Source organism: Lepidochelys kempii, chromosome 3, assembly GCF_965140285.1.
Source record: "Lepidochelys kempii isolate rLepKem1 chromosome 3, rLepKem1.hap1, whole genome shotgun sequence".
Lineage (NCBI taxonomy): Eukaryota > Metazoa > Chordata > Testudines > Cheloniidae > Lepidochelys > Lepidochelys kempii.
Window position 1 is genome coordinate 15736247 of NC_136382.1, and position 24962 is coordinate 15761208.

The 24962-nt window shown below is 40.8% G+C and overlaps 1 protein-coding gene across 3 annotated transcripts in view; it reads left to right on the plus strand.

Moving 5' to 3' along the window:
• The first annotated feature begins 400 nt into the window (after positions 1 to 400).
• The window catches only part of RUNX2 (RUNX family transcription factor 2), a 111018-nt gene continuing 86456 nt past the window's right edge, over positions 401 to 24962 (plus strand). For all 3 annotated transcript variants that reach the window (XM_073335765.2, XM_078852047.1, XM_078852048.1), the window contains exons 1-3: positions 401 to 1845; positions 9686 to 9842; positions 16252 to 16356. In XM_073335765.2, coding sequence (XP_073191866.2) covers positions 1561 to 1845; positions 9686 to 9842; positions 16252 to 16356 — 547 coding nt within the window. In that variant the 5' untranslated portion in view covers positions 401 to 1560. The remainder of the gene's footprint in view (positions 1846 to 9685; positions 9843 to 16251; positions 16357 to 24962) is intronic.

Here is a 24962-nt window from a genome sequence, read left to right on the forward strand (position 1 = left end):
GGAGAGAAGTACAGATCGGAGACAGTCTTGTCATTCCCTCTAGTCCTGTCCCCGGGTGGGGGAGATCGCCGGAAAGCAAAGCTCGTTCTCCTGTGGGGGATGCACATTGTTTTATTTATTTTGAAGGCTGCCGAAGTATGAGGACAGGGTTGAGACACCACGTGCTGCTGACTCTCATCAGCATAACGATCGCCTTAGCCAGAGTCCTGTATATATAAACCACAAAAACCTAATCATTAGAAATCCCAGCCTCCAAAAACCACATTTAGGACCAAAAAAAAAAAAGTTAAAAAAAAATAAAAACCAACGGAGGCATTTTTTTTTCGGCTCCTTCATCCTCCCCGACTCAACTTTTGGGACTCAAAAGAAAGTTTTTTAAAACCAGTTTTTCAGAAAAAAAATTAATTACCTTTTTGGTTTTTGTTTTTTTGCTGTTGTTAATCAAGGGAAGAAAAAAAAAGATTTTTGTTAGTCTATTCGACTCAACGGACTTGAACCCCGCCGCCACTTAATTAAAAGGGACCGGAGTGCACCCAAGCTCCCTTTTGCAACAAGTTACTTAAGCGCATTTTAGAAAACAGCCTGACAATTGTTTGTGTCTATTCTCCCCTCTTATTTTTCCGGGAATCAGAAGTCTGAACATTTTAAAAAAGCCCTGTTCCTCTTTACGCAGCCTCCTAATGTTTCTCTTTTAATTATTAGTATTTTGACTACGGTTTGTTGTTGTTGTTGTTTTTTTTTCTGGCTAAAAACGCAGGAACTTTCTTGTTTGGGCTGAAGTAGCTTTGGGGGAAGGGAAACAGCTTTGCAGAGACACTCTTCAAAACTTTTTAACCCCCACCCCAGTCCCCTCTCCCTCCTGAAGCAATAACTAATAATCGGAAAAGCTGAGAAGTTACTTGGCATCTAAACTTTCTCCGATCAAGATTTTTTTGTGGAGGGGGGAGACTTCCTTGGAGGAAAACGGGACATTCCCCTTAGCACCCCCACTCAGTAGTTGAAACCTAGCCTCCTCTTCTCGCTGCTGCTTCTCCTGCAAACAGCAGCAACCCAGGAAGCTGAAATCAGCAGCTGCTTTACCTCTCCCAGGCAACCTTTAAAAATCCAAAAGGAGAAGAGAAGAGACAAAAGGAAAGACAGAAAAGAAGGCAATCCCGAGCACTTGAGGGAAGACGCGGTGGCTGGAAGGAGGGAAGGAAAAAAGAGCAAGAGAGACTGAACAAGAAGGAAGGAAGCAGGAGAAGCTCTTTTTGCAGCACCCGGGACCATGCAGTTTCCAGCTGGGCTTTGCTAAGAGGGGGACAGCCCTAGGATCCCACCGCCAGACACTGTGTCCCCCATTCCTCCAGGCTGCAGACTCGCCCCCAAATCAGCCACATCACGCCCCCCCCCTTTTTTTAGCTGTGATTTTCCCCCTCCTGCATTTAACCCGCTCCTGCTCTTTCCTCCCGTCTTCTCCCCTCCACTTCTCCATTCACCCCTTTTTTAACCCCCCCACTACACGCCTCCTCGAGTGACCCCCCCACCGCCCCCTCAGCTCGCTAACTTGTGGCTGTTGTGATGCGTATTCCCGTAGATCCCAGCACCAGCCGGAGGTTCAGCCCCCCCTCCAGCAGCCTGCAGCCCGGCAAGATGAGCGAAGTGAGCCCGGTAGTGGCAGCCCAGCAGCAGCAGCAAGAGGCGGCGGCGGCCGTGCCCAGGCTGCGCCCCCACGATAACCGCACCATGGTGGAGATCATCGCCGATCACCCCGCCGAGCTGGTCCGGACCGACAGCCCGAACTTCCTGTGCTCCGTGCTGCCCTCGCACTGGCGCTGCAACAAGACCCTCCCGGTGGCATTCAAGGTAAGACACCCCCCCGGCCGCCGCTACGCTCGGTGTGCCCGGCAGCCTCCCCGCCGCTTCTCCGCCAGCGACCGGAGCCAGGCTAGCCTCCCGCTCCCCACCTTCTCCAGTGAACACTTATACAACCCCCGCAGCAAGGGCAGTGTGTCCTCTCTCTGCCCCCTTTAACACCCATGTGCCCCCCCCCATGACTATGCACCCCTTAGGGGTCCCTCCCGAACAACCGTGCCCCCGAGGCACTAGGGGAGTGGGCACCGTATCCTGTCATTCCTCTGGTCACTGCATAGACCCCTGACCCGAAGGGCCACCTCCCTTCTCACAGCCCCCCCCCCGCTAGCAGTACACCCCTAGCCACAAGGAAAAGGAACCCTTTATTCTCATTTCACAACCACACCCGCCCTCACCACAAGGCAGTGCAGCAACTAACTACCCACCACCTATAACGACCGGGCACCCCCAGCCACAGGGGCAATGCACAGGCTGACGCCTCCCATTAGCAAGCGCATACTCTCAACCACCATAGGAATCATCTAACTACGCTCCATTCATACCCACGTCTCCTAACCACCAACAATGCCTCCCTATTAGCGCCCCCCACAACAGTCATCCACTCCTTAGCACCCAATGAACCCGCTTCTCCACTGACATCCCAGACACCCCAACACTACCAGGGCAAGGGAGCTAACGCCTCACTCCATCATACACTGCCAACCAGAAGAACAATGCACCCCGTAACCACATGAGCCGTGTAACCTCTAAGTAACAGAAAGACTGGATGCAGAATATCTTTCCAGTAGGTGGGGGGATTTGCCCATCTCCAGAGCAATGTATAGGGTCATAAGAAAGGGGAGAGGAGAAAGGGTGGCTTTTAGCTTCCTCCAAATGTTCCCTCTCCTCTGTTTCAGCACCAAAGGTCTGCCCCCTTCCTTTCACAATGTCTAAAGGCATTTTAATTGATGTATTAATGGGTACGAAGCAGGGTTTGATGGTGTTGTGTGTGCATGCCCTACTGTTGATTTAGGAAGGACACCAGGAGAAGGACCCACGTTCCTGATGGAACTTTTTCCCCCTTTTTCACTTGGGTGTGTCTCTCTAGGTGTCAGGTTGAACTTACTTTTTGCGAAGTGACAAGCTATTTGTATTTCATTATGTGAGGAGATAGGGGGAGGTGTTGCTGCCTCCCGGAGTTACACTATTTTACAGCCGCTTCTGGAGATCAGATCCTCCCAAGCTAGGCGTAGAAAAATTATCCAGGTTTTAAAACTGGGATCTACAAAGGGGCTAAGAGTGGGGAGAGGGGACAGAGCTCTTGCCCTCCCAATGGGAGATGGTACCCCTTCACTTCTCCTGCTGGACAAGTTAGGAAGTGTCTGTCCAGAAGACGCTCATTTTGACAGGGGACAGTGCATAAGTTATCAGAAACATCATAAGCTATCTAAATAATAAATACCACCCAGATCTAAATCGGGAATGTTGTTTTTTGTTTTCAGTCGACATCCACACACTCTGCTAATGTTAAGAAAGGATTATTTGGTGGTTGTTTGTGTGCTTGCTTTTAAGCAAGCCTTTACCCTCCCACCAAACTTTCTGCTGCAGATTTCTTTCAGTTCCTTCAGTGGGGAAATGAGTAGTAACTGGGCTGTCCCAAAGCACCTGTGCCTGTCCATCAGCACCTGAGTCAGTCCAAAACCCAGCACCAGAATTAACAGATCTAAACTTTGCAAATGTGGATGTTACTGCCTGTGTAAAATCGAAACCCCTCCAACCTCCTGCTATTGCAGCATCCATGAAGTTACCCTGCCTGAAAATCATTGAAAAGCAGAAGAGTTTGAAATCAGTATTTTTCTGGAACAAAGTATAACTATCTAAGAGTGCTGTAGTTCCTGACTGATAGAGATGTAATCATTACTAAGGGGGGATATATTTGTAAGTGAAAAATCAAGAGCATCAGTAAAGGAAACTGATGTTAAAATAAGTGTATGAAAAGCGGACATAGAGACTGAATGGCTTGCTTTAATATCAGACAGAGAAACAGACTACATTTGTCTGAAGCTCACATATATGACAGGGAAAGGTTGTGTAAGAACCCGGTCTGCCTTAGAGTTAAATGATTAGTAGTCTTTGTGGGCCCCACTTGTTAAAGATTGCAGAGAACAGGCTATACAAACCATTAGAAACATCTTCTCTTTCTGTAACTTTGCCAAGCATTAAAGGGCCATGGCAAATATCAGGTGTAGATCACTTCTCCTTAGCAAGTCTTATTCAGAGGGAACTGGTGGTTGGGGGGAAGGAGGAGGAGATTTCAGACAACTTTTATTGTAATTTTGATCATTGTTAGATTAGATGAGTATTAAAATTATAGTTCACAGAAGTAAACATTACACATTGCAGTTATATCTGTCTCTGGCTTCTTTTGAAATGTCAGGTATCACCTTCTACTGTTTCTTATTTACTTACCTTTAAAGGATACTATCACATCTGCTGGATTAAAAAGTTTAGGAGAAAAATATGAACCAAATATGACACAAGATATGGTTACAAAAAATCGTATTTAAACCAGATAAAAGGAAAGATGTCTTAGAGCATTTCCCAATTCCTCTCTGTCTATATATATTTATGCACACACTAGCTAAATTGGACAAATTATTCAGTATGCATAATATTCAAATACTACAGTAATAAAGGCCATACATGTACCTATTGACAGACCCGCATAGATTTATCCAGTTTATTGAGGTGTCAGGGATATTAAATTGACCTCAAGCAGTTCTTTGACCACTTACACCACCACTCAGCTATAAAGCATGTGTACATTTACATACATCTGTATTTTTACACAAAGAATATATATGCATGCATTATATATACATTCTGTATATATTACCTTTATTTACTAATGAAAAACTGTACTGTAAATCCTAATTACATTTACTTAATAATTATCTTGAACACATATTTTATCAGTTTTCTTTTCACTATATAAATTAAAATGGTATGTAACTCTGCACAATTTCAAGATGAAATAATCCAAATGCATATATAACAAAAAATAAAATATCACTATAACTTAATGTAACACAGTAGCAGTTATCTTTAACCTATATATATATATACACACAGATCTGGGATGTACAGTAACTAGCTCACATACAGCATGCTTTTTAAAAATTGGCAACTGAAGTTTTATTGGCAATAAATAATATGTTGATGATAATATTTTGAATGGTGTGTTAAGTATATCATAATTCTGTTATAGGATTCTCTAGTTAAAAAGTGCTTTGGACATACCACTGTTTTAATTTAAAAAAACAGATTTAAATCAACTGTAGGAAAGGAAGTATGTTATAAACAGTGCTAGTTTTGATTATAATTTTTTAAAATCATGTTGGCTAGTAAGACACTTGAATTGGAGTATTAATATTTACATGAGCTGTGAAGGGAGTTCTTGTTTAATATACTGAGTAGTAAGACTAAGTTAGTGCAAACTATTTTTACAGTGAAGAATGTTAACAATGCACTTATTTAACATAGCTTTGTAGCTGCTTAATAATATTCAGGTGGCTAAGATATAAAGGAAATTGGGACAATGGGACTGCGGCCAAATCATGTTCACGTTATTCACAAGTAGTTCCATAGTAGTCAATGGGACTACTTACTTGAGTAGGGATAACAGGATTTGTCCCTCAGCTGACAATTCTTTCGGGAGCATCTTACTGAAATGCACAAAGACAGAGTTATTACATCAGGCTTGTATGTTCTTTGTTGTCCTGCAAGATGCTGATAGTAGCAAAAAGCATTAGTTGACATAAGATAATAACAATCAAGAAAAAAATCAATGTACAGTATTCAAGCTATATCCAGTAGCACCAGTAGTTAAGGGTCTGTCAGCGTTTTCACTCTAACCCCCAGTTTTCAGAGTTTATAACTCAGCTGTTTTAAATAGCTTCAAGCTGAACTTGGTGTATAAATTGTCAGTCCAGATGTATTTTTTTAAACAAAAAGTAGTGCAAATCAGTTATTCTGTTTTAAGTTATAGACCATTACAATATTTTTAATAGCTTCAGATGCTCTTTTGGCAAACTCTAGGCAAGAAAAGACATTATTTGTAATATAGGAGGTTTTACATTCTGGGACTCCTTTATGCGAATAATGCCTTTTATTTTTGCAAGCAAAGGTATTGAAATGATAGAGATAATAGTGTTTGAAAACAGCTAATAGCATGTTCACAAGCTCTTTCTGGAAACAATCTTTTTACTATGTAAAGAGTCTTACTACATAATATTATTGTGTAGTATTTTTGCTTCACATTTATAACGTCAGTCTTCAGTCTACATACCTTGGCCATTTCAAATCCCATGGGACTGAAACTGGGCAAACAGGTTGCCAGACCAGACATGAATTGTTATTCGAAAAAGTACATGCATTGATAAAGTCATTTTCAAATTCTAAGATTTGTGTTTTGTGGCTCCAGGTGCCTTTTTGCTGAGACCTAGCTAAAAAAAACCCCAAATGCTTAATTTTTAGCCATCAGAATTTATAGGTATTTTAGTATGGATTGGTGCCTTTTGGAAAATAAATATTTTTAAATGGCTGAGATATTAATCTTTGAAAAATAGCTAAACAGCCCACAGAGTAGCTACTCTTAGTTATTTATGTTTAATGATTAGTACTACTGCCCTTTTTTTTTGCGATGCATTATAATCCTTGATTTTCTGTCTAAGATATTTTAAATCATTTTAGGTTGATACGTGGTATAAAAACTGCCAACTCAAGTTCACTTCTTTACACAAAAAGTCTTTCAATACATAGTTATTTTTAATTTAAAAAGTGTATAAATAATATGTATTTTTCTAACTTTCTGACTTTTTTGTAAAGTTATGGGCCAGAACAGTGACATTACAAATGTGCCATAGCCTATTAATATTTCATTACAAAAAACGTAAAATGCCAGTGGTAAATGTGTTATTCTTACTCAGTAGTAGAGAAATCTTTTGTGCGGTATGTTTGAACTTTGTTTTATTAGACAAAGTTTCATGTTTGCACCCAGAGCTCCATGTGTCTTTTCTTAGTAAGAATAATATTCAGTGACATTACATAACAGTGTGTCAAAGGATGCTGTATATTAAGAATAATGTTGGTGCATATTAGGTATGAGCAGCACACCAGCACTATGACCCTTGCAAGAAGTGTCATACACAAATTGTACTGCTGTTTAAAATGACAAATTGAACTTAAATAGACAACAACATTTAAAAAAAATAAAAACCCACTTATGGATCAGAGTGAAACCCACTGAAAATGAAGACGTAGAGGGTTCAAGATAGTAGGGCCTTCAAAGAGTATTTTATCTTACTCATGCTCACGCCATTGTGTCCAGATAGCAATCTATATTATTCATTATTATAAGGGTTCAAGGTAGATTGTGATCAATCTTAACCAATATTTGATTTGCTGCATACATAGACACAAGGAGGTGAGTTGAGGACAGAGTAATTTCACTCCCTCATCTTGAGGCCCCTTGACAGACTTGCACTTCCTTCTCTGCTCTGAGTTTCTTTTGCTTTTCTGGATGTAATGTGTTGGATTTTTTTGTTTTTTAAGATACTTAAAAATATGTTGTAACTTACACTGGACATGTATATGGATAACAAGAATATCCAGAGTGGTAATAGTAAAAACTCAAAACTTAAATTTTTTTAGAAGTAATATAAAACCTCGTGCTTCTGGGTTTAAACCAAATTCTGACTAGTAGAGGGTAGGTGGGCAGATTATTCCACATCTGCCTGTTGTGGGGTTTCTAGCACCTTGCTCTGAAGTATCTGGTTCTGGCAGCTGTCAGAGACAGGATATTGGGCTAGATGGACCATGGGCCTTATTCAATATGTTAATTCTTATGTTCTTGTGTCAGTGACATTAAAATCACTTTGCAGTAATTTTTGGGGTGAAGTCCTGCTTCACTGAAGTTAGTGGCAACACTCCCTTTGTATGTTAGGTGGTCTTCGGAAAATTATACAAGCATCAATTTAATGCATCATATGCAGTGCATCAGCTTTGCTACATGCTTGCTCCAATTTAGATCACCAGAGCAATAATTTTTAGTATGGAATCTATCAATTAATGTATATTTCAAATTTGGTATACATTTGACACTATATTTGTTGCTGTTCAGCACACAGGGTTATATCATTCCATCCATATTTATTCAGAGCTGTTAATTATGGTATTTCTACTTAATTGATGGTATGATTTGACCTGAACTTATTAGTTTCAGACATGATCATATTTAGGAAAGACATTTAAAGCTGAATTGATGACAAAATGTCATAGCGTATATTTCAGAAAAAAAGAGTTGATCATCACCTGGTTTTGGAGTATGAATAATAAAAAAGTAATATCTGACCATCAAATGGTAGTAACTGTAAAGGGACAGGGTTCAGTAGAATCATAAGCTAGAATGTCTCAGGCCAAATATTTTTATAAAAAGTTTTAAAACTCTCATGTGCAAAATTTGTGACTCTATTTGTAACACATTTATATTTGTTGTTAGTAATGTTATAGTAAAGGGCCTAGGAAAATTATTTGCTCGGTACTGTTGTGGAGAATCATTGCATCCTATCTGAAGTAATGTTGAAATAAAGTTTCATAGTGAATCAGTGTTCATGTTCTAATTTAAATATAAAAATACTATTTTATATCCCAAAGCATTGTCAAAACGGAATATAATAATCTGTTTTCATCTCTGGCTGCACTGAAATGCAGTATCTGTTTAATAGCCCACTCCAGCAGTACACAATCTGTAGGACAAGCAGTGAGAACATCATATATATTTGAAATACAAGGTCAAATTATGGTGGTATAATGTTGTCACTCAAGTTAGAATTAGAACAGTACACCAGTGTTAACAGTTAGACAGTACACCAGTTGTCTACTCTTGAGACAAGTGCTAGGAGATCTTTAACAGCTACAAGTGGATAGGCTCTTGGTTTTATGTTGTATCTGAGAGATGTCAGTTCCAGCAGCAGAAGGCCTCATACCAGAATGTTGGAGAACTCTTCCAAAGGAGGTGTGCCATTTACTGAAGCCCCAGCATTACTCCCCGCTGCAGCTAGATGTTATTTGGAGGTCTCTTCTCCAACTCTTTAGGCCTGACCAGGGCCGGCTCTAGGATTTTTGCAGCCCCAAGCAAAAAATTTGCTGCCCCAAGCTCCGAGAGCGCGAGCACCCAAGCGAAAAAAAAAAAAAAGGATGGCCAGAATGCTGCCCCTGGGATTGTGCCGCTCCAAGCATGTGCTTGCTTTGCTGGTGCCTAGAGCCGGTCCTGGGCCTGACCCAGTTTCTCTGGTGAATTCTGACATGAGCAGGTGCTCAGATACTACAGGGGTGGGAGTCGGTCTAAGAGTTTAAATAGAATAGAATTGCAGAGCGAAATGGCTGCTGATAATAATATCCAACTTTCCATTTCAAATGCATTCTCATGTATGATTTATGGATATGAGCCATATTTCATGTTGTCCCACTGCACATGGGCTGCAAAGAACAAAGTTGGCTTTAAGGATTTATTAAACCATAATACTCCCCATAAAGATACTGAACGTTTCTGACGTGGTAAAACAAAGAAGGACCCTCTATTAGACTATGAGAAAGTGAGACGTTATGATATGTTTCTCTGTTTGATGTAACTCTTTATTCCTTACTCTGCTGGCTCATGACTGTTGACCACAGTTGACAGCAATAACCACCGCAGAGCTTAATACCGAAGATGCATATGTGTAAACTGCAACAAAGACAAACATTTTCAAACCTAATTTCAAGAATTATTGCTGTCTCCCCATTGTCACAGGTGGTGGCTTTAGGAGAAGTACCTGATGGGACCGTGGTCACCGTCATGGCTGGAAATGATGAAAACTATTCTGCAGAGCTGAGGAATGCTTCTGCTGTGATGAAGAACCAAGTGGCCAGGTTTAATGACCTAAGATTTGTGGGCAGGAGTGGAAGAGGTATGCTGTTACATTTTATATTTGTATAATGAATAACAAATGCAGTCGAGAAGTCAAACTGATTCTACAATGAAATACTGATTAGTCTGCAAATAAATCCCCATCAGCCTTTCATTTACAGGGATAAATGCTGGTTTTGTTCGCAAACTTCAGCATTTGTCCAAACCAAGTTTGTTGTCTGTGCGCCTTCCCAGGTTTTTCTGACTCCTGACATTTTTTGCTTGTTTTTATGACATCTGAATTTTGAAAAAAAAATATTTGCCGACCTGGTTCTATATTTTACTCATATTGGGAGGGGAGAATGAAGTGAAGAGTTTCACATTCCGAGTTACATGAAGTCACACCACAAATTTCAGGCCATGGTAATGAGAGAAGGAAAACGCATGTGCTTCTGTAACAGTAAAGCTGCCTCTTAACTGGTAGCAGGAAGAGCTATCGTTATGTTCTTTGCATCTCACATGTGCTATCGGTAGGGCCCTACCAAATTCACAGACCATTTTGATCAATTTCATTGTCATATGATCTAAAAAAATCATAAATTTAATGATTCCAGCTATTTAAATCTGAAACGTCAGGTGTTGTAATTGTAGGGGTCCTGACCCAAAAAGGAAGTTGTGTGTCTGGGGGGCTCACAAGGTTATTGTGGGGTGGTTGCGGTACTGCTGTCCTTACTTCTGTGCTGCTGCTGGCGGCAGCGCTGCCCTCAGAGCTGGGCATCTGGAGAGTGGCAGCTGCTGGCCGGGAATCCGGTTCTGAAGACGGAGCAGCCGTCAGCAGCAGCGCAGAAGTAGGGATGGCCTGATATGGTATTGCCACCCTTACTTCTGCACTGCTGTCTGCCCTCACTCAGCAGCCATTGCTCTCTGGCCACCTAGCTCTGAAGGCAGCACACAAGTAAGGGTGCCAATTCCACAGGCCCTCTAAAATAGCCTTGTGACTCCCCTGCAACTCCCTTTTGGGTCAGGACCACCAATCTGAGAAATGCTAATCTCCACCATGAAATCTGTATCGTATAAGGAAAAAGCATGCAAAAGAGCAGATTTCACAGGGGGAAACCAGATTTCCCAGTCCGTGACGCGTTTTTTATGGCCATGAATTTGGTAGGGCCCTAGCTATAGGCCAGGGATCAGCAACTTTTGGCATGCGGCCTGTCAAGGAAATCCGCTGGCGGGCCAGGCCGGTTTGTTTACCTGCAGCGTCCGCAGGTTCGGCCGATTGCAGCCCCCACTGGCTACGGTTCGCCGTTCCAGGCCAATGGGGGCTGTGGGAAGTGGCAGCCAGCACATCCCTTGGCCCATGCCACTTCCCGCAGCCCCCATTGGCCTGGAACGGCGAACCGCAGCCAGTGGGGGCTGCGATTGGCCGAACCAGCGGACGCTGCAGGTAAACAAATCCCTGCCCACCAGCGGATTTCCTTGACAGGCCGCATGCCAAAAGTTGCTGATCCCTGCTATAGGCCATACACTTTATGGGCCTAATCCCATAGGGCTTTCCATTGACTTCAGCATGCTTTGGATCAGGCTCCACATGTGCTGCAACATGCAATCTTATGTTCTGTTCTGTAGCTTGCTTAACTTTATAAACCTTGGTTGTAGGCTTTTGGTTTGAATGAAATTTAACCGCTAATACACATTGCTTACATCAGAATGGCAGAGAATATAACTTTCTAGTTTCCTAAAGATTTAGAGCTCTGAAATTATCTCTTTGCTGCTTAAGAGCTTCCTCTAATCTGAAATCTATACTCCAGTCATAAGAAGCTTTTATAACCAAGGCAAGATTGAAAAGAATTTCCTTTTAAAATTCTTGCAGCTGCTTTAAAATTTGAGTTAACGACTGAAAGGATGCCTTGAAGGAAACTGACTTGTCAGTTTTTACTGAAGGAATCCTTAGGGGGGGTTGCTATATCAGGCCACTGATTCAGCCTAAATATTTTTGTTTATTTCATGTAATACTTAGTTTTTAAAAAGTCATCCAGTGGGGAAAAAAAAAGTTTACACACTCTGTTGCAAAGTTAACAAAAATGCTAATTTTATGATAATACACTATGTAGAGGAGTTGCAATCCAGCTTTGACAGAGCGATCATTTATCAGAGAAAGTCAAACCTCTGACAACTGCCTCTGTAGTTCAAATCAGATGGCACATTGTTACCATTATAAGTGTTTCCAGTGAGCAGATTTTGTTTTAGGTATGTGGCCAATAATGCGTACTTTTTAGCTTTTAAGTTTTTTAAAATTATGTATAATAAAGGACCACTCTACGGCAAAGGTAATACGATATAAAAATGGAGTTCACTTCCCTCTAGGATGTGTTCTTCTCTTCCATTTGTCTTACTTCCTTTAAAAAAAAAAATAAAAGTTGCTGTCTGCTTTTGTCTTTCCATTGATGGATTAAATCGGAAGGTTCTCTGGCTCCACTACCGGTGCAGCCTTACAGTAAAAGTACAGTAGTTATATCCCATAACAAGTGATGAAAAAGAACTGACATATGATGTACTACCTGTGCACTCTGAATCTCATTTGAAACCTATGAAATATACTTTTTTATTAAAACATAGGAAATGAAGTAGAGTATCTAAAGGATCAGGGACTATATACATATACACACATATTTTAATTTTTATTTTATATATATATAGAACACTTTTCAAATTTGGCCAAAGTAGTTTCATTTATCTTTTGTGTTCTTCAGACTTTGATTAAGAAGTTTTCTCTGATCAATCTGGGTAACATCTATGGAAAAGTGATAGTGTACTTTACAAACTCTCAACATATTTATTTAAGAAACTTCAAAGAAAAACAAAGGGTGTGCACTGTTTTACTATATTGGCTTTCTGAGTTTTGGCTAGTTTCCCAAATAGCAATTTTTATATTTAAAAAAAAAAGAAAGAAAAAAGACAGACTTAACTGCTTGCAGACTTTTCACGCATGGAAGATGAAGAAAGCTTCTTTTGATGAAGTGTAATTATGTCCAAACAGAGCTGACCCCCTCCCCCTATATTTCTTATGATCTTAACGGAAGAAAGTAGGGATTTTCCTTTGAAGCAGCCGGGACTTGGTGGAAGATCTGAAATGCCACATTCTGCTGCCAGAGGCGGGATGGAGAAATTGGTCCAGACTTGTCTTCCAGACTTAGACAGAACAGAGAGAGAGAGTTATCATTAATGATAGATTTTTATAACACCACTTAAAATAGCAGGAAAGCAAACAGTAGTAGCAAACAGACGTGAGAAAGCTACAAAGAGAGCAGAGAAGAATACTGGTGGGTGCATGAAGTTGGATAGGAAAAATAAAATAGTAAAGAAGTCATTTTTCAGAGGCAAGAAACTAATCCACACCTGTGTCTGACTTTACATATACATCTGTCAAAATAGCTCCCTCTTTGATCTTTGTATCTCTAAATTTAAACATCAAGTCTGAATCATCAACCTACCTCTTTACCTTCTCTCCATTTCCCTTCTTTCCCATGATCCAATGGGGATACTCTGATTGCACATTTTAGTATTATCCAACAAAAGAGATTACCTGCCACTTCACCGTTTTGTTTATTTTCTATCCCATGGCAACACAGACACTTTTTTTGGATGGGGAAATACAAGTACCCTAACACTGGGCCCTAAATGTGTATGCGGAAGTCCCATTAGTGGGAGTTGCTTATGTGAGGTTGTAGGGCACTAACTTATCCTTAGGGGCCTGCTCCAAAGTCCATTGGAGTCAATGGAATGTTCCCATCTTCAATAGGTTTTGGATCAGGCCCTTAATTTTTTTGTGTCTTGATATTTTGAATTAAGCACATTAACATCTGGATGAAAAAAATATGCAACACATCCACAGGTCGCCAGGTCTGCTTCCAAGCTAATTTCTCTTGTTAGCTTTAGGCTCCAACATATGTCAGTCTTGCCCATTAGTATGTCAGTTGCACTCACATGTGTTAATGACAAAGAATGCACAGTTTGGGGACACATTCAAGCAAGAGTGCCAAATAATTTCTTACCCTGTGAGGCTCATTAAAGAGTACTATAATTATTCATTAGCTACCAGAAGTAAATAGTTTAAATTTTTAAGGGCACAGAGAAAGCTATTAAAAAAAAGGTATATAGGAATATTTTGCAGCTGATGAAAGATATCCAGAAAATCAATTAAATCTAACTGTGGAAAGCGTAAGTGTCCACACAAATACATAATCCTCTGAAATGTACTTTGGCCCCAATTTTGAAAAGGTGCCGATGCCTTCAATCCCCTTAGACTTCCCTGGAAGTAGAGGGTGCTCAGCACCTTGAGGATTGGGCCCTTGTACAACAAAAAGCCGTGAATTGGTTACTTGGAGGGCTGAGACTTCCTGAATGCTGATACGTTATTGCATCTGTTTAGCTAAGAATATCAAGTAGGGAAAAGAAAACTCTCCCCCTTTCAAATGAGACGTGCTCAACTGCCCGTAGTTAGGCTTTGGCAGGATGATAATTTAGACATGCGCACAGGCCTTGGCAGAAGGCAAAATATAGCCCTTTATATGAAGTGTGTATTTTTTGGCCATTGTATTATGCAGAGATATTTTGGGGTTAGAAAACCTTGCAGTACTTGTCTGGTTGTAGAATGAATTTTTGAACTGTCACAAGCAGTGTGCTTTATCGTGTTTTTTTTTTTAATCTAGACAGGCTTTTATGACCATTTGACATATTAATAAAACCATAATATGGTAGGACCAAATGCTGTCTGTAGATGCACTTGGAAACTCCCATAGATGTTAGCAGTAGCCACCCCTGTACAAATGGGTGAAATATCACTGGTGAATTTTTGTGTAAGCAATAGGTTAAATTCCTGCTATTACTCTATAGTTACTCTTCTCTGCAATGTCAGTTTTGAGAGACCTGCAGAAGGGTCTCTCTCTACCTTTTTCTAGAGTAGCAAGGATGAGGGCAGCTAACTTCTTCCACATGCTCCTGTTGCTGCTTGCTACCAGAATGTGACCTTTTTGGTTTTTCACCCCCGCTGCCAGAGCCTGGAATTCACAGACTTCACTCTCAGTTGTATCTGTTGGAGAAATGGGCGCAACTGGAACACAGTTCCACCTGGAAAGTTATTTTACTCGACATGACAGTTCTATTCTCTTGAAACATTCTCTGTCGCTTGCTCTTAGAAAAATATGGCCAAGACCGTCTGAAGTTGTACGCTTGGTAGTAAATGATGTGTGTCTCAGGCAGGTTTTGAAAGTATCTGACTTGGCTTGAAAAGAAAGACCAATTACTAGATTTGACAGCCAAAGACCTGTTCTGTATTAGGGTTTATATATAGCCTGTTCTCTATTAGGCTTTGAATTGATTGCATTAAGTTTTGCGCACTTACATATTGTTTAAGATTTGTGTTTTGATTGAATGCCTTCAGAGTTCAACGAGAGGGAAAAAAAGTCACTGGCCAGAAAAAAAAAAAAACCCAACAAAAGGGTTTTAAGATTCTGGTAAAGTAGCAGCTTAAATGAGCAATAAGGCCCGAGATTGCTGACTGTTTTATTGAGTCACTGTTCTACGCCCACCTTTTCCTGTCTTGAAAGAGTTTGCAGTTTTGACTATCTGACGTGACTAACCGTTGCATATCTGACTGATTACAACTGTCAGTGAGTCTGCAGAACAGAGGCCAGTGTCTTGGGAGAATGTATGCTGAGATCCAGTCTTTTGGTTTATTTATTTAGTTCTTCATTGTGCCAAAGGCTGCAGATCATCGTGTACAACGTCTATATGAAATGTAACACTGAAAAGTTAAAATGCAGATTTGTGATAGAAAATATTTTATATATACAAAAACAGTTTCTCACTGTCAGTGGATAGATATTTAAAGATTTAATAGATGGAGTATATGTAAGAAAAAACATCTGCTCCAGTAACGAAGATAGCATCATATCATGATAGGCAGATTAAGGACGGAGACACTAAATGTTAAATGGCACCCATGAGGAATGTATATTTTTTCCCTCGTATTATTGTAGTGAAGTCAAACAAATAAAATGATAAAACAATGTGAAGTAAATAACATTAGGAACAAATTCTGCTCTCTGTCACCCCACAGTAAAACTTAAATAACTCTATTTAAGTTAACTGAGTTGCTTTGGATTTACAGTGGTACAAATGAGAGCAGAATTTGGCTTATCCTCAGTAGTGAATTACTCTTGTTCTATCCTTGTGTCACAATCTAATATTAAATAAGAAATCTTAAACTGTCAACACTTGGATGGTATTACTGCTATTAGAGTATAACTGAAGGGGAAGAAAACTCCTATGATTAGTTTGTGTTTTTAATTTTCATGATTGTGGAAGTGACTGGGAAGAATTGTAAATGCCTTTTATTCTTTACTGCCCATGAATATAGCTGTTTTCATGTTATAGTCATTCTTCATTTGTTATTTTTGTTCTCTCTGTAGGGAAGAGTTTTACCTTAACAATAACTGTCCTTACGAACCCCCCGCAAGTCGCTACATACCACAGAGCTATAAAAGTTACAGTGGATGGACCAAGAGAGCCAAGGAGTAAGTACTATGTTCCCTCTTTATGCTCTAATATCTGCTGATGTGAGTCTGTAAAAGTAAAATGTTAATGTTGTTTAATAGAGTCTTATAGATGGAATATATTTCTTTGTGAAACAGATCCCCATTCAGCAAAATACTTAAGCACATGCTTAGCTCTGAAGTATGTGAGTAGTTCCATTGAACTCAGTGGTACTACTCATACATTTGAAATTAAGCATGTGCTTAAATTCTTCTGAATTAGGGCAATATTGAGCCTGATTTCATGTACACTGAGGCCCCTTTACACCACTCTGGCATTATATGGGAACATTAGAAACAGTGGGCCTGATTCTTATTTACACTAACGGTCCTTTATACTGCCAGTATGGTGTAAAGGGGCCTTGGTGTAAATGAGAATCAGGCCTACTGTTTCCATGTATCATTTGATTTTGGGACAGTGGACCCAATCCAGCAAGGTGCTGTGTGCCCTCAAATTCCATTGCCTTCAAACTGAGGAGACTCAGAAGTTAGCAGACTCTCTCAGTGCCATGCAGGATCAGTCTCAGTGGATGCGGGGAAATGCAAAGTGATGCCTCCTCCTTTGCTCAGGATTTCATTTGCCATCATACACTTAATGCCTCTGGCCCAATGACCGCTGGTTAATCACGTCACACCTGAAATTGGATTTTCCTAGCACAACGTCCATTTTCAACCGGGTACTTACCACAGATCCTGGGAGCTAAGGAGTGAAATAAGTAACCATAAAAGCCCTAGCATTTTGACACCGCTGTCTTTGTGTATTTCCCAAGCACAGAGAATGTGTTTAATTAAAAAAACATACTTTCACTCACCCCTGTACCTTTTATAATATGCACACGCCTTAATTATCAAAAATCTATTTGAAATAATTGCTGGCTTTCTTGTTATGACAGTTGTGTTTGGTTATGTTCCAGTAATTGTTATAGATAACTCCTACTAATAGATACAGTCAGACCTGGTTAATTCATCTTGGTTTATCTGTCTGGCTGGCAGGTTTAACTGGTAATCAATCTTACATCATGCAGGTACCACTGAGGAGCCAGTCCTAGATTTTTTTCTTAATCTAGCTAGAAACAGTGTTTCCAGATTGATTGGGATTAACCAGGTCTAGCTGTATTTAAATTATATGTAGAGATTAAGGATTATTTGATGAATAACCACATTAAAAATATTTCCTAATGGAAGCATCTCAATTCATTGTTTTGTCTTTGATCAGCAAATTCAGACTAGACCTTTGAGGAGATTATAGGGAGTTTTTACTTAAAATACCGCAAAGGTACAGGTAGGTAGAGTTGTACACAAGTGGAAGTGGCTCCCAGGCCGATACAGATGATTTTGCAGGTCCTTCCCCTAAGATTGGGAGAAGCGGTTTAAAATGTCTTCTGCCTTACATAAGACCTGCCCCGTCTGCATAATTTTCCCCCAATCAGCAAGTGAGAACAGTCAAGCAACTCTGCTCTTATGCATTTCATTCCATAGATGCCCCCAGTGCTGCCTGCTCTTGTTGGAGGTTTTCTGCTTTCAGGTTTCATTGCAGAGAGTGTTTTGTCTGTCTACTCTCTTTTGGTAAATTTTCTATTCTTGCCAAAGATGCTGTGTTCACCTGTGACTACTGGCCCTGTCTAACCTGCTTGGAGACTTCGGGCTAAATGTGTCCCTGGTGTAATGCTAAAGGAGTTAGTTACATCAGGAATGAATTTGGCTAATCCATTTAGGGGCTGCTTCCATGTGTTGATGCATCCATGAAATTGGATATCTCCAAGCAGAGGAGACAGTGTGAGTTTGGGGGTGGAGGGAGAAGAGTGTATAGAGAGTAGCATCTGAATAGGCAGGGATGGCACAGACTGTGGAAGGAACAATCTAATTAGACTGGGACTGCACCATCACAATAAGCAATTAAAAAAACCTCAGGCTATATCTTAGAAATCCTATTAAGACCAACTTGAATTTTTTACTCTCGTCTCTTTGGGACAGATCTTCAGATGTGATGTGCATCTACTACTCTTAAGTGTGGATGCTCAATAACTCTGAAAATCAGTTCCTGTAGTTTTGATGGAGTCCACTTGTATGTCGTTTCCAGTCAGTCAGATGTGGCCAAGAAGGACCAATTTAAGTTTGGAATGTTGTTTGGCTGGTTTGTGATGCTCATCTTCAGAGTTGGTTGGTTTGTGCAAGCTCTGTTGTTTTGGACTGATGTATAAGATATGGGATCATAAGAGCTAGAGACTCACTAGTTGTTTTGAATGGGAGTCATTGATATGAATTTTAGGGAGAGAGCGGCTCTGGAAAATGGACTCTTCTGTAGAAGCTTCACTGAAGTGTTTTTCTTCTGAGAGTCCCTGCACTAATTTCTGCTCTTTAGTAATTGCATTAATCAATGTAATAAATTAGCACATTTGGCACCTGCCTTGCATGAGGAAAGCTATGGTGGTTGGGGGCAATAATGACTTCTGTTCAACAAGTGGCTCTGATAGCAGATGTATTTTTCTTAATGAGTTATGTATCAGCAAACAGTGCCCCTCTTTGCCAGGACCTGCATTTCACTCAAATGTCTGAAGCATGTTATCCTATTTTTCCTCTCTCTGGCGGCTAATCCAGGGCTGTCACATCACAAACAATTTCTTTTCTTAATATACACATCTGGCATTGGCAGTTGGACCAACTTCATAAGAGCACATGATCATCATTCATTACAAGATTAAAAAGTACCCCATGGCATCATTGATGTTTTTTAACTTTGATCTTTTGCAGTTGTGATTCATCTCAGTTATAAAACTTCCCTTTAAAGGAACACAACTGATGACTTATTAGAACCTTCATCCTAAGTAGCGTAAACATAAATTTATGCACATCTTTACAGAATGTCATTTACTTGGGTTGCCCAGCTTATCGTCTTAAAACATGACTTCATGCTTTAGATCCTGAATTTGTAAGGCGTGTTGATAGGCAAGGCACTTTGACCTTCTGTTGGCAAGCTGATTCGAGAGAACAAACACTGTATGTTTTCCAGTAGGAGCAGCAGCAATACCCTGACAGATATTGCAATCATTTAGAGCCTGACCTGAAGGGGTGCTGAACACTCATAGCACCTGGTGACTTCAGTTGGAGCTTTGGAGGCTCAGCAGTTTGGAAAGTCAAGCTTTTAATATTAGCTCTGTCTAGCTGCATTAAACATCTACTTGTAGAAGCTTGCTGCTTTCACCTCGCTCTGCTTTGTTATTATTTTAAAATATTTTAAGACAATGGTGTCAGGTTGCCTTGTTAGATTGAGTCTAGAAAGTGAACTGGTAAAAGCTGCCCATTTTTACATGGGGGAAAGGTGAACCTCTTCCTGTGTCTCTTTGTAGGAAAGAGCTGGTTTTTGACTAGTTAACTCAGAGTTAGCCAGAATGCAGTTCAGGGAATTCTACACTGCTGCTCAATCTTTGTGTTGGATTAGGACGGAGCATGGCATGCAGGGTAATAGAATCTGGAGAGTGGGTGGGGCAGGGATCTTGGGGCAAATTTGTGCCTTCTCAAATACCTGACATATTCTGTTATGTAACCGCCCCTGTCTTTAATGTACCAGCCTTATAAAATGTAGTCTCCAAATGGCTAGACTACATTTTGTGATCCACTCAAATGGAAGGGAAATTTTGAGCTTTCAGCCAGGGATGGTGTTAGACTTGCTGGGGCCCAGGGCAAAAACTAAGGAGCAGGCCCCTACCCCGTCTCTCTTACCTGCTCACACATTGGATTTCTGCAACCTTTCTGAAGCTGAAGCCCGAACCCTGCTATGAGAGGCTGAAGCCAAAGTTTGAGCCCTGTCACGTGGGGCCCCCTGTGGCGTGGAGCCGGGCAATTACCCTGCTTGCTACCCCCTAACGTCAGCCCTGCTTTCAGTATATATTAATTGGTAGGAGAAAAACTCTGCTTTCATTACACTTACTTGCAGAATATTTATCTGCAGCTGAAGCCTGTGAGGTACACACGTGATGAAAGGTATGAGCAAACATTGTCTTTTTGTCTGTATGCTCTACAAAAGACAAGCACAAGCTAGCAAGAGGAGCTGGTCAGTCTGGGTATTAACTGTTTGGCCGACTGGCTTATAAAATGCAGAGCAGTGATTGAGATTTTTGAGATTCTTAGACTTAGAACCGTAACAGCTTTTAGGAAGTTCTCTCTCTTTTCTTCCAAGGAGTGGGGGTGGAGGGGTAAGTCTGGGGTTGGTGGAATGTGCTTTAGAGTAGAACAGCTTTAAATCTCTTTCGTTTTTTTTATTTTTTTTTATTTTTGACTGACTGTCAGGAGCTGGGCTGGTGGCCAAGCAGGAAATGACACATCGAGAGGCATTTGTGTTGTGCAACATTTTGTGGAACTGATGCAAGGCTACATTGCCTGTTTACGCATTCCTTCACTAACAGACTGCATGGCAGTAATTTTATTCAGTGATACATGGCATGCTACGGCAAGGAGCTGGATCCTTCACATCTCTTTATGCAGAATTATCACAGCAGTTAAAACATGCAGTGTGTCCCCTATTTAGAATATTTCCTAGCTTGCTTTCAAAGACTGCTACAACAACCCCTTCTTAACCCAATATATACTGATTTGAATATGTTTTTCCACTGTGGTTAGTTTGTGTAGTGCCAGGAGATGTGTAGTTTTCAGAACAAGAGCACATTTTACATACGCACAGATTCCACTTTATACTTGTATTTTATATTAAACATTGTTTAAAAAATGTTTTAAGCAATATGTATTCTGGAAGATGAACACAGGTTAAATATGAATTTGGTAATATGTTGGCATAGTCAGGAAATTTTCATTTTAAATGAACACTGAGGTCGTTGAGATATTATAAAAAGGGTGCTGGATTCTCATCCTGGTGGAGGTTAGAAAAACGGGGCCTGATTCCTATCTCTTTCACTCTGTTGAAATCAGTTAGGTTACTCTGGATTTCTACCACTGTAAATGAGAACAAAATAAGGACCAGCAGGGGCATAGTTTGAAAGTTGCTGTTTCTGCCATTGATAGGTCTTTACGTCTGTGTTATGAGCAGTTCCATTCGATAAGATGTGAGCTGGAATGTGATCATATGGGCTTAGCAATGTTGAGTGCTGCTGTGCTATGCTGTTCAAATGCGTACACCATGACTATCTGCCATATAACATAAACCACTTAGGGCCTGATCCTGAAAGTGCAAAGCACCCACACCATTCATTAATTGCTCTGGGATTTGCAGGTGCTCAGAACCTCTCCAGGTCAGGCCCAGGGTTTCTTAAGCCAGGGGTTCGCAACCTTTTTCTTTCTGAGCTGCTCCCCCACCCCCACACACATACTATAAAAACTCCATGGCCCACCTGTTCCACAGCAACTGTTTTCTACGCCAGGGCTGGTGTTAAGGAGTAGCAAGCAGGGCAACTGCCCAGGGTCCCATACCACAGAGCACCCCATAAAGCTAAGTTGCTCAGGCTTCTGCTTCAGCCCCAGGTGGTGGGCTCAGGGCCCTGGGCTTCAGCCCTGCACAGCAGGGCTTAAGCTTTCTGCCTTGGGCCCTACCAAGTCTAACACTAGTTCTGCTTGGCAGACCCCCTGAAACCTAATGGCAGCCCCTCAGGGGGCCCCGGACTCCTGGTTGAGGGCCACTGTCTTAAGCAACATGACCTCAATCTTCTACCCTCTGAAGGGGATGGCAAAACTCCCACTGACTTCAGTGGACTGCAAGGCCAGGCCTTGTTTCTCTAAGATACATTAATGATGTAAATTGGAGGACATGTTTCACTCAGCACACACTGCATCTGGTTTACCTTCTGCAATCATGCACTTTCCATGAAACCTAATATAACTGATGGACTGAAGAACATTTCTCCATTCCCCAATTAATATGTATTTTTCCCATTTGGTTTCAGAGGCTTTGGGAAGACTCTTAGTTTAGTTTAAATACCTTGTAGTAAAGTACATATTGAGGTATGGCATTATAATAGACATTGAAGGGTTAGCTTTGTTTCTGATATGGGAGTATTTGTGCCAACTTAGAGACTAACAAATTTATTTGAGCATAAGCTTTCGTGGCCTAAAGCCCACCTCGTTCTTTCTGCTGATACAGACTAACATGCTACCACCCTGAAACCTGATATGGGTGTGTAACTCATAACACACAAGGCTGCTTGCAGCCATCACAAAACATTCACCACAACTCCTTTAAGTCGCCATTTGAGTTCATTGTGTGTATTTTCACTAATACACAATGCACGGGCTTTTTTTTTAGCGTCATGTTTCCAGTGCTGGCGAAAGGTTCTGGACTGACAGGCCTGAAGACTTAAGCTCCCTATTTGTCCATAGAACAGGTATAGCAGAACCAGCAGCTGCACAAGCTTGACCAGTGTTGCCCACGTGCTTGCCTCTTACCCCTGAAGACACTTTTACCGATGAAAGATGATGATGTCCCCACTGTTGTCATAGATTTAGATGAATCACAAATACCACTTCTTGCAGGTCTGTCATCCAAGTCGAGATCAAAACCTGAGATGGCCTAGCTGCAGGCCACAATGTTCTCCACCTCACTAAAACATTGAAGCAATACACAAGCAGCCGAAAGTATGGAAAGATGATAATACACTGTGATTGTTATAGACAATATGGCTTGAAGAGCAAATGGAGAGGGGAAGGTTCAGTACCGTCCCAATGTCCTCACTTTCTTTTCCCACAATAATATAAAATTGATGCCATTTCTGTTTTCCATGCCAGCTTAGCTGCTTATGTGCATGTGAGACCCCAAATACGTATTGTGAGTGGGATTTTCCCTTATGTTAGCAGTGTGGATATTCGTCCAAGGAAGGAAGAACAAAATCTAGCAATAAAAAGGACTCACATGCCTTTTGCTTTAAAAATAAAAAAAGCTGGTTGTGCCTACAGCAGCTGCAAGATCAGAAAAGAGTATCATTCTTCATTGTATTGATGCCAGCTGCATATTGTAGGCTTGCTTTAGGGTCTACCGCTAGCACCGAGCTTTTGGAAATGCTTGCAAGGTTTGTGTTGCTGTCCTGCATCAGCATATTTTACCTGTTTCTTCCTTAGTCAAACTTTCATACTACCCACTCACCTTGCCTCTGGCATGTAACTTGTTTCACAGCACCACATACACCCTTCTCACTGCATATCACCAACTCAGATGGTTTTGCTGCCTCCAGGTCCCTCGTCACGCAGTGCCAGATTCTGCCAACTTCACTCTCATTGCGTCACCTTACTTTTCGCATCGCCCCTTTCATTTCATTGGGACTCTTCAGTATGAATAAGGCTGTCAGAATCACAACCACAGTAAACCAGTACTAATTAGTTTGCTACTTATTTTTTTAATCTTGGGGCCCTATCCAACTCCTTGTATCCCCAGTGTAGTGGAAATGATCCTGAATACCACCACTAGTGAGAGTTCAGAGGCTAGTAACATTGTCTTTCTGAGCTAGACAGGACAATAACCATCTAAATAAAATAGTATTGTAGGATTTAAGAAAGGACTGGATAAATCTCATAGTGACATTTGTAATTTAAGGTGCTAAAATACAGGGATAACCCAGACCCATGCGGCCAGAGATCACTTAACTAACCCTAGGGTCAGGAAGAAATTATTTCTCTATGAACAACATTGTATAGCCAGTGGAGGTTTCCTGGGAAGCACCATGCATAGGATAGGCCATTGCCAAAGGTAGTGTGAAATGTACAATATCAAACTCGATGGGCAAACTATCTGCTCCAATATGGTATAATCTATGGCCTACATTTTCAAAGGCAGGCTGATTTTTCTGAAAGTGCAGACTCTCTAAAATCAAGCCCCTTTAGTAAATCTTAAATTGGTCAAAAAGAAAAAAACATACTCAAAATAGTCTCTTTTGAAAATTCAGTCCTATATTTTTAAGTGACACAAAAGTAACTAAAAAACAGAGTGCTAGAGATAAAATACACACCCCCCCCCCATGAGGATGTACAATTAATGAGGTGTGCAGAGGGAAAGGAAAGTGCTTCTCATGGCAAAGACTATCTACTTTTGTGTTTTTGCAGCACCTAGCAATAATGAGGACCAGATCTTGATTGGGGCTTGGAGGCAATAGCGTCTTACAAATAAATAAGAAGTTTAGAGAACTGAAAAAGTATATTTTACGCATTTGAAATCCAAAAGTTTATCATTGCTTCAGTGTTGAAATTCCTAGGATATTGAGCAAACCCTCCCTTATCAATTACAATAATTTTCATTCCTTGGTGTAAAAGTTGACTATATGGATAATGTACTTTCTGTTTTCACCCTCATTGCTTTAGACAGACTCTCATATGTCTGCTCTGTGGATTATGTTCAGGAGACTGCTTGCTTTTGGACTTGTGTGTGTGTGTGTTATCAAACACTAGTTCATAAAACCAGCACCATAATGAAACTGGCACCTTTGCAAGTGGATGTGTTGGACACACAGGAGGCTGAAAGACAGACCCATGAACGTAAGTTACGCTGTGTTTCAGCTCCTGAGCTTGGCGGTCAAAACAAGAGTCATTTTAAAAGACAAGGATAACATTTTCAAAAGCATCACAATGAAAATGAGACTTAGGCTCCCAAGTCACTT